Source organism: Aplysia californica, unplaced genomic scaffold, assembly GCF_000002075.1.
Source record: "Aplysia californica isolate F4 #8 unplaced genomic scaffold, AplCal3.0 scaffold00195, whole genome shotgun sequence".
Classification (NCBI taxonomy): Eukaryota; Metazoa; Mollusca; class Gastropoda; order Aplysiida; family Aplysiidae; genus Aplysia; species Aplysia californica.
In genome coordinates, this window is record NW_004797465.1 from 1,100,443 (window position 1) to 1,111,566 (window position 11,124).

The 11,124-nt window shown below is 40.3% G+C and overlaps 1 protein-coding gene across 3 annotated transcripts in view; it reads right to left on the minus strand.

The window, feature by feature from the left end:
* Nucleotides 1–241: 241 nt before the first annotated feature.
* Nucleotides 242–11,124, minus strand: part of LOC101859410 — a 25,097-nt gene continuing 14,214 nt past the window's right edge. For 2 of the 3 annotated variants that reach the window (XM_035969925.1, XM_013082836.2), the window contains exons 2-3: nt 9,075–10,765; nt 242–4,812 (exon numbers count right to left, since the gene is read on the minus strand). In XM_035969925.1, coding sequence (XP_035825818.1) covers nt 4,634–4,812; nt 9,075–10,764 — 1,869 coding nt within the window. In that variant the 5' untranslated portion in view covers nt 10,765 and the 3' untranslated portion in view covers nt 242–4,633. The remainder of the gene's footprint in view (nt 4,813–9,074; nt 10,766–11,124) is intronic. The other variant, XM_005098875.3, reaches the window with a different exon arrangement.

An 11,124-nucleotide genomic window follows, 5' to 3' on the forward strand; every position in this document is an offset into this window, starting at 1 on the left:
TAATGATCAAAGTCATGAAAGGTTTTTAGTTTTAGTAAGAGTTTTACAGCACTTGCAACACAAACAGGTCATAGAATAAGTGCTGGATATTAGAGGTGTTACTAGAGAGTAACATACAAACAAAAGAAGGAGGAGAGATACTTGCCATAGACGTTAGATAAAAAAGAAGGAGCAGACCACATCAAAGCCCCTGCCAATAACCCACAAGGTCATGAAAGAAATTGCACACAAACACATGGAATGGGAGAAGATGGATAAATATAAACTGTTTTATTTCTTCCAATTATAAAGTGTATTCATAAATTGCATAGATATATCTATATAAAATTTTTAGAATCTTCATCAAACCATGTCTTTGGGCAGTTTGGGTTTCAATCCAATTTCGACATGTGAAAAAACTTCTCTTATCTTTATTCCATATATAATTTTTAAAATGTATACCCTCCCTCATTGGGATAAGAAACAAATAACACAAGTAGAGTGTTTTTATTTGACCTTTCAATCTTTTACCTGCTGTCACTATCACCAAGGAGAAAACAGTCGAAACAAAAATTAGAGCATCTAAATTCAAATATTTTAGAGCCACTTCTCTTCAAAAACCTCACAAAGTCAAGGACTTTAATTTTGAGAGCCCACAGGGAGTAGGGCTTTGTATGTTCTTGTTATAAGTATTCAAGTATTCCTGGTTACTTTGGCGAGTATGGAGTTTTAAAGTATAGCATGCATACAGGTCATTAAATAAACAGTTCAGGAAAAAAACATAACATGCAAAAATGAAAAATGTCAATAAACTTAAATGAATATAAATCAGCGTCACTTTCTTGCCATAAGCTCTTTATTTACTACTGTCTGAAATCAGAACTTATCATTCCTTGAACATTTGGCAATAGCACAGAGTCAGGGTAGAAGTGGGACATTGCAATTAAGTTTAAGACTTGAGTATAATGATACAAATTTTATGTAAGGACTAGTTATCAAGATCACAAAGGTGGAATACAAGTAATCGCGTAAAATATTTCTGACAGCACAACAAACAAATGAATGAAAATCTACAAATGACTAGCAAGTCAAGCTTGGTTAACAGTAGTAACACATTCGAAAAAAATTCACAGGAGATTAAAAAGTACCCGTAACAACAGATTTCTTGTTCAGTTCCCTCTGGAGAACAAATCAATAGAGAATATAGAAGACTTGTACAGGTATAGATCTACACGTCAATGTTTCTAATATAATATTAGTATCAGTCAGTTGTGTTATTTACTATTGTTATAGCAGTCCACAAATATTTCTCCTTGTTCCTGGCATACCTTTCCTTCTGAACAACGGGATTTCAGAGCTGATATAACACATTATAGAATTGAGCAATTTCATTTTTTAGCATGGAAAAGAAAGAAATAAAAACAATAGTTCAGAAATAACTAGCCATTAAACCAGTCTATTGCACGTTCAGCCTCAGCGTGTCACGACGCATGTTGAGAACGAACCAACGCTCCGACACAGTCAACAGCTGGCTGTCAGAGTCGAGAAGAACACGATCCACCAAGTGTTTATTTTACAGAGAAAAATCAGGCTTTACAATTTTTGTCGATTTGAAAGGATTAGTATTAGTTTTAGTAGGGGTTTTACGCCGCTTGCAAGACAAATAAGTCATACAAGTGTCGAAGATTAGAGGTGTTACTAGAGCGTAACATACAACGAAAAGAAGGAGCAGAGATAAAGGTGATAGATGTTTGATAGGCAAGAAGGAGCAAACCACACAAGAGCACCCACCAACCACCCACTTCAAATGGATTCCCATAGGTCAAAAGCACAATCAGATCGGATTGAGTCAGGCTGGGTATCCGTAAATCAGCACCGTCCAGTGAAGATTACACCGATTTGACTTCTACTTTGCTTCTTCAAATTTGACCCAAAACCCCATAAAGACCTGTCCCATTCTGCACGCAAGCGAAAGATCTGACCTCGCAATTACAGCAGCCTTCTGACAGGCTGTTTTCGTCAACACTGGATCTGATCGTGACTAGAAAATCAAACATGCCAGATTTTGGAGGATAAGATCAAATTGTGCCAAAGATATGGTAGCCTTTGCCCCGCCAGGAAGAGAAATCTGGGCGCTCTCAACAGTACCAAACCATGTCAAAAAGGGATTAATTTAACTAAATCTGTATCAAAAGAGTCAAAACTCGAGGGGCAGACAGAGCCTAGGTAAAATTTTCCCCACCAATCCAGCTCAACCAAAATGTTGTAGGATTTCTCGAGCTTGGGTTATAGAAGAAAATGTTGGGAGCCAACAAAAAAATTAACTAAAAAAAGTTCATCTTTTTCCTGGATCCTGGAAATATCTTGAAATGTGCCATTTCCATTCTCCTGACTCCAAGACTCCAGGATTTCAGCAGAATACCAGAATACCATTCTCTTTTTAAATTACAAGAATCACAGACAACAGATTAAGTAGCGATTTTTTTGCATCGATGTAACAGTGAAATAGCGAGGGCTACATGGCTTACTTACATTACTACGTCATGTACATACGACTGCTTGGTGTAAGACTCCTTCAGACGCCATTGTGAAAAACGACGTTGTGTGATGGAGTCCAACACTCAGCACTCAAAGTGTTGCTCTAAAATGTCCCAGCAATCTGGGGTATGGTTACTACACATGATTAGCTACTTACATTTAGTTTCAGTTCTGTTAACCAGAAAACGAGGCCAACCCCATTGATACTACAAGAGAAGCTAGACAGGCCGACAGATGAACTGAGCAGGACAGTCCAATACATGACAGATACCGTACTGCACTTCAAGTGTGATGCAATCGAGAAAGAGAAGGAAAAAAAGAAGGAAGTTCAGTGAACTCACTCTTACTCTTAAAAGTTGGCCAGTCTACTGGTTACACACTGCATATTTGTTGGGGTTTTTCCTCACCTACGACTTGTAAGAGTGAACCTTACACAACACAACAAACTTATAGAATAATAAACTAAATAATATGTGTATGCATAATTTTTCCCAACAGGCCAAAAAAGTTCTAACATTCAACTGGTTATATTCAAACAAGAGAACTCTCTGACCTAGCTCATCCACTTCATAAAGTCGGACCTGCTCTAATAACCATCTGTCCAAGACAATCACCTGTCCAAGACAATCACCTGTCGAAACGACCATTTCCTACTTCCACTCTTGTGTTTTTTCTGTACTATAATTTTTAAATGTCACTGTCCAAAATGCCCAACTTTCAATGAGCACCACTTTTCATCTCCACACAAGGCAGCTGTCTTGGACAATTTCGAGCGCATATTTCTGACCATAAATCTCTGACATCGGTGTACACTACTCAACATGTTTAGAGTGGTGCACAAACAACTACATAAACTCATATTACATTGTATCACTCATATACAGGCTACATATTTCCTATGTATAGCTAGATCTAGGTTTTTGGGTGGGGTGGGGTTGTGGTTTTTTTTAGAGGAAACAGTACAAGAGAGAATTGTGAAATAGAAAGGCCAACAACTTATTCAGAGTGATTTAAAGGAATCATTCTTTCCCCTATGACCGTTTCCCTTTGCAATTCAGTGGGCATGGGACAGTACAAGTTGGTGTTTGGTGCTTGCCTCAAGAATGGAGTTATTTGAAGGTTCTGGAAGTCTCCGTGCCATGTTTAAGACACACTGCTTTTGAAACTAAGAATACACACATGCATTCTTTCAGTATGCAATCACAAAAAGCTTTCAACAAAAAAGGTGATTATAAAACTAATATGACATATATAACATTATAGCTGTACATGGCATGCACAATATTCAGTGGAGGGTTTGTCTATGAGACATTCTATACATCAACTACACTGTATTATACGGTTCGGTATGTGAACATTCAACTATCTACAAAATAAGCACACAATATGAGTATTTTGTTATAATATTGCATCGTCGAATTTCTTCCTGATAAATTCCTGTTGAATTTGTTAACATTTTCCCCAGTTCTCTTCAGTTTATACATGTTTTACAAGACATACAGTTAATAATACACTACATTTACAAAAAAGTACATACGACTGCCTCAGTATCACATTTCACTGCGAACATGTTTGTATCGTAATATAATGGGTATGAACGATAATTTATAATTGTGACCTTCTTCTTCAAAGAAGAGTTCCGGAAAGCACAAATTGTCTGCATGTCAAAGGAAAGATTATTAAAAACTTCCAGAAAGACAGTAATATTCCTAGCCTCCTTGCGATGTGAGAGTGAAGACATGCTCTACCTTGGCAAATGTTTTGGGTGATACCCCATTCTTTACCAGATTTGAAAGAAAGATCAGCCCACGCAGAAGTTAAAAACAGTTGATGCTGTTGTTACTGTTGCTGCACATATTGACTACTGAGTATCTGCGGAACTTTTGCCCTTCGGCTTCGCATCACGTCGAAAAAATGCATCCACAGATCAAGACAGCGATACCCAGTATCCCTAACTAGCAAAGTAGGATATATACATGTATTTCATTCTCTCTGGATTAATTTTATCCTAGATTATCCATGCATGAGCAGGGCTGTTTGAGAAACTGCCAGTAAATCTGCAGACTGACAAAAAACCAAGAAGGGACACCAGCTGATCTACAGCCTGCATGAAAAACTACTTAGAAGGTTTGTTGATCTGTGAGGTATCCACACAACTCCCTCTGCCGTTGCTGTTCCTGCGGTTGCTGTTGCTCCGGTTGTTGTTGCTGGGACTTGTGACGATGAAGGAAAGGATCAGTCTCAGTATGAGAGGGAAAATGAGGAATGGCAACCATATCCAGGTGAGAGGGTGACCTGGAGGAGAAAAATGTGACAGAGAGTTATTTCTTGTTCATGGATCGTGTGAAGCTACTAATTAAGCACAAAGTAACATCACTTCCAAGGCAAACTAGATCTGTTTTGCAAGCATATAGTGAACTCATCAAGACATATTAAGATATATATATATTAAAATATGCGGGAGCTGGTCATCCGTTCAAAATGAGCATGTTTCACAAGTGCCTATTAGGTATGTGCGTGCTAGACTGTAGTTGGTCCCTCAAAAAGATACAGATCCAAAAGGATTAAATTTCACAGAGATTCAGTCTCAAACTTTGGAGCCATGGTCAGCCTCACAAGACGATGTGCTAGAGTTGAGTACAGTGAGAACACAGATTACTTAAACATGTCAGGAACTGACACATGTGCTTGAGCTGAAGGTTTAGGTTTATTTCAATTGTACGGCGTCCTGACAAAATGAGTTACTTCTCAGATTTAAGTCCTTTGGACGCTATGCATCTAATTCAAAGGTTTAGAATACAATTTATAAGCATGAAACGATAAAAGACATGATAAACTTTAAAAAGACGGCATCAGTAGAAAATCCATAACTTTGACCACTGTGTCCCTTTTTTGAGATACAACCTCTATTCATGGTGTGTGAGAAGTAACTCATTTTGTCAGCAAGCCTCACATTTGGTTGATTTATTTGCACAGTTTCCATGATGTATACATGTAGGTATCGTTTTGTAGGCCTACAAACATTTTAGCTAGTCTACAGCCACGCTCTAGTCACAGCAACTTTAAAAAAAAAACCCATCCCCCAAGTGGCTGGAGGACCCCACTGCTAGGTTCTACTTTTTTTTTCCTCTGCCCATTTCTGTCTGTCTGTTATGCTTTTTCCCAGGACTAAATGGCTATTGTAATGTCAATATGCTTCACTTCACTCATATAAAAAACGCTTGAATGTGCCTGGTAAGTTTGAAGTACAAAGGAAATAAAAAATGTGAAAACATTTTCTTCTTCAAAGAAAAAAAACTTTTTCTTTTATTTGGATTGTATGACACAACCAAGTAAACCGTGAACACTCACTGTCTCTCTCCTTCCCTTACTCTCTCCCTCCCTTACTTCCTCCTTCCCTCTCCCTATTCTCTCCATCTCTCTCATTTTTCTCTACCTCAATCTCCATCTCCCTCCCCTCCCCCTAATCTAGAGGGCTTCACATTTCCTTCCATCAGCTGGGGATATTTCTTCCCAGTCAAGATGTCAAGAACCTGTTTTCTAAAAAATGGCAATGGAAAGTCCTTCCTCTTTAAAATAACCTGTGGGTGGTTGGCAGGTGCTCTGGTGTGGTTTGTTCCTTCTTTCCTATCAAACATCTATCGTCCTTATCTCCCCTTCTTCTTTTTTTATATTTGTTACTCTCCTGTAACACCTTTAATCTTCTGGCCCTCATAAGACCTTATGCAGTTGCGAATGCCGTAAAATCTTACTAAAACTAAACTAAAATAACCTACTTTGAATTAAGTTGTTGAAATTGGATATTCCACTTTAGGTGAAGAAAATCTCTCCCCTTCCGTGGGATTAAAAACTTGTTCTTCCATCTACAGACATTTCCTACTGACAAGACACTCGAATGTTAGATAACCAGCATCAGCGGTGTAGCAATTTGGCGCCTCACCATCGCATGTAGAAGACCAGAGTTCAATTCCCATGTGAGAACAAGTTTTGAGTATCTTGGTCTTTTTGCAGGGGCAAAAGTAACCTATTCATCCCTGATTGGCCATGACAAGCAGGGTCAAAGTTCATATCCTACATATTCTACGATAAGTGACGATTGGGTTGATGGGAGAGTGAAAATATCAAAATTTGAAAAAGAAAAAAAAAAGTATTCGATATGACAACTATGTTTCCTCAGCCCCCTCCTTCCCCTTTCAAAATAATGTATTTGATATCAAGTAATTGAGCTCAGTATGTCGTAAAAGTAACATGAAAAATTTGTTTCTCTCACTCACTAAGTGAACCACATATCCAAACATTACACTCGGTATGCTAATTATAACAATTATAATTATATATGTGTATAAACATAACCACAAATGAGCTCATGTGTGCAAATACAGACATACTACTGAAAAAATAGATGTTGTATAGTAATATGTTTCCACACCATTTTAAAAAACCCTCTAGAGCCCCCAACAAAAAATGATTTACATGAATATGAAAATCATGACCCTCTACACTTTTGTTAGAATGGCAAGATGAAATATTTGAAGTCATTTTAAACATTTTTAACAATACTTGCCCCCACCCCCCTTTCCCAAAACAAACAAAAACCACAACAGCACAAATTGTGATACAAATCTGGGCACCATGGTTCAAACATGAAACAATGGGCACTTGGTAGTTAAAAGCTAAATGAAGAATGGAGAAAGAGAAGAAATAAAAAAAGGTGACTTATCAGAGAGAGCCCAACATTCATGAAACAACCACACTAAAACTGCAACAATCTAGCACACACCTAGCAAAACACGCACCTGGTGAACAAACACCTAGCCGAAACACGCACCTGGCAATACCTGCACCTGGTGAACACGCACCTAGCAAAACATGCATATATAGAGGTCAGAAAATTTCAGGTCCCAAATATTTTCTTCAGCTGTGCAGTTCGGCATTGAAAAGAATAGGACTGACGTGGTGCTTGCCTGTTGTACAAGGTGACTAAAAGGTGAACCAACATGGTGCTTGCATTTTGTACAAGGCGACTAAATGGTGAACCAGGTCGTGACTCCTGAAACAGAGTCGCTAGTCATCCTCCCTCCAGGTCGGGGGTTGAGTCACAAGGCTAACAACCTCTCTCGTAAAAAGAATCTGTTACAGAAACACATACAAGCAAAAACCATTATCTCTGCTTGGCTAGTTGTAGATCTTCTCCGAATGGAGAGCTTATGATGCGAGGCAAAGAAAGCCAAAAGGAAACTGCTGGACAGAAGCCTCCACCATATCCAAGTCCAAGTCTCTCCAGATTGGATCGAGGAACATTAGGTCCCTTTATGAGGCTGGAAAAACTGCACAGGTCCTCCAAGAGATGCACCGATACCACCTACACATACTGTGAATCAGCGAGACACACTTGAACTAGTCTTGACAGAAGCGACATGGAGGGGATGGGTGAAAAGGGACATGAGAGAGATGAAGATCCCTTGGAATGAGCTAGGAAGGAAAGCCCAGGGCAGAGACAAAATATGACAAATGGAAGGAGCATTGATGACGATGAAATATTTTTTTACATGTTTATAATGTTTATATTCAAAACATGTGCCTAGTGAAATTCATACATAATCAAAAGATTTCCGAGTCCCACCAGTTTCCCTATGTGTGTGCTAAACTATATTATCAAGGTAAGTGTTACCAGAGAGGGTTTACTGTAAACTCTCTGGTGTTACCAAAGCGCACAACATCTTTCTGTGATATCCTTATTCAGAGAAAGACTTCCAAAATAGGTAAACTATTAGAAATCCTAAAGAAGTACATGTACCAAAACATTTTGGCTTTCTGTATTTATTTCTATCGTTATGTGTGACACTAAAATTGCTGTGTATCCTCTAAAATTAGACACAAAGTAGGTATACATATGTAGTCGAACCGGTTGTAGTGACCACCTGCCCAAGACAATCACCTATACAAATGATCACTTCCAACTTCCTCCCATGCATTTTTTCTATACTGTAATGACACTGTCCAAGACATCTATCTGTCTAAGACAACCAGTTTTCTCCTAGATAAAAAGTGGCAATCTTGGATAATTTCAACTGCGTTATATCATTTTGAAAGTCTTTCTCAAGTACACTACTACAAAAATTGTTAGCGTAAGACACCATTTGTGAAAGTGGGTAGGTCAAGCCATGACATCATTCAATATTTGCAAGTGTTTGAGAACTGCTCGTTAGCCCACTTACAATAACACAGTTCTAACTCCAGTTTTTGCGAGAACCGAGTTACATACTACACATTACTGACACAGATGCCCTGTACACAGTGTCAAAGTTCTAGACAATCTGACCATCTCTTTTTCTTTCAATTTCACACTTAACAATTAAAGGTGTAAAGACATTTTAGCTATAAGAGAGTTAGTCTTTGATTCCCATTTTCTGAAAACTCAGCCTCATGGCGTTAGAACACCAAAATTGTAAGAACGCAAAGCTCTCTATAAGACTTTGATGGTTGAGAATGAAGTCACAGCAGCTAAGTCTGACCTTTGACCTTCCCACTTGCACAAAGGTGTTTTGTCTGCTCACCCCATGAGTAATTACCTAGGTTGATGTTTGGCCATGTGTCGTTCACCCAGTCAGGTTTCTTGACAGCTTCCTCCTTCCGGCTGCATCTCCCCTGTGATTTTGCTTCAGTTTGTGATTCAGCTGTGCTTTTGGCTTTATTTCCTTGCAAGTGTAAAACATGGACTGGAACTATTTCCCCTGAATCTTCTTCAACATTGCAGTTTTCAATATTTGATAAAGGCACTCTTGGCTGTAAGGCACTATCTACAACAGTTGGCTTCTGGTGTAATATTTGCTGTTGTTGATTATGTCCCTTCACTTTTCTTTCTTCTTTCAATCGTTCCAACGTCTCTCGTGCTTCTTGGATCATTCTCTCAGTCTCAGAGTTATCTTCCTTGGCAGGGAAAATCTCTGCAAATTTTCGTCTTTCCGCTTCTCGCATGGCACTTATTCTTATCTCCTTCATCCGTCTTTCCATACTCTCCAATCTGTTATTTTGCTCATTTTGAAGTTTGGACAAAACAGGATGACTGTCTAAGTATTTGTAGTTGCTCATTTTGGTAAATTTCCTTCGTGACGTTTTCCGTGGGGATTTTGAGTTGCCCTCAGACCCCCTAGAACTCGAGTCGTGTGGGAGTGTGCGTGGTTGAGGTTCTTCCGAACTCATGTGCTCACTTGCACCACTTTCCACACCATGACAGCTGGCTTCATTGTCAGTGAAGAGGGGAGCGGGAGGGGGAACGGTAGAAGACGACTCATGAGCTTGTATATGCTTTCTCAGAATTCTGAGCTGCTGGGCCATATACTTCTGCTTTTCCCAGCGAGCCAAGATGGACGGTTCATCCTCCAACACTTTAATCGGCAGTTTGCCGTCAGACTTAGAGGAACAAGTTGTCGTCTGGCAAGTGTCCGAAACTGACTCTCCGCCAGGATCCGACCCGCTCCCAGAAACTCTCTGAGCTTCCGGAACCTCCAAAGTAGATAATGTGGACGAAAAAGTAGCACTGTCTTGTAGCTGGTTACATCTTTCTGATGTTCTCGTTGGCTTTGCCGGCCGGTCTGTGTCTCCCACAGGTTTGACCCATGATGCAACTTGCTGCATTGACTGAAATGGTCGACTGCTGTGCGCCGCTAAGAGGTGGGAGTTTTCTGCCCTTGACAATAATCGTTCTTCACTTCTTTCTTTTCTCATAAATGTCTCCTGAATTCCTAAAAACTCGGAACTCCTTGACCCCATGACCCTCAGAGAGCTCTCTGGCGCAGGTTTATTCAGCGACGCCGAGCTGTCCTTCATGACACCAAGGTAGGACGGAGAGGACACGGCGAGACAGTTCCTGGAGGTCAGGCAGCTGGGGCAAGACTCGTAGCCGTCGCTGAGGTCACTCACGTCATGGCCATGGTCACGCACACAGCGGTGCTGGGGCGAGTGTGGACATCCGCTGAAAGAATCGCAGAACGTTCTTCGAGGCGTCTCTCTTCCCACCGAGTCCAGGAACGTCCGATGGCAGGTTTCCCGCCCCAAGGATGCCGAGAGAGCACGGTGACCCGCCAGGCTGTGGCAGTGCAGACAGGAGGAGGTGGAGACATTGAGGGAACGTATGACATCGACGCTTGCACTCCGTGGAATGTCAAACTCAGCTGTGGAGTTAGACAGCTGCCGCCTCCTCTTCTTTCGTTCCTTCCGACGTTTTTTGCTCTGAGCAGCGCCCATTCTGTGAGGAGTTTAAAAAAAGACAATAGAGGGGGGTCAGAGAAACATTTCACAAAAACGACATAACCATGCAACAGGCAGTACGGTACAATAAACAAGAGAGGCACGTATGCTTCTCCCGTCCATATCGTAGGGTAACAGAGGCCACAAAAAGTAGAGTAAATATACTCTGTGAGAATGAATGTCATATTTAAGATGAGCGTTGCAGTGAGGTTGTCCAATAACTTCACATGGTGATATTGGAAGTCGAAATCAATTAAAACTCCACGGACAGAAAACTTGTCATATCCAAGGCATTCATTCAGGCAAAGGGTATTGGGGGTGGGGGCCTTCTTTAAGCAACATTTGGGGGGGGGGGGG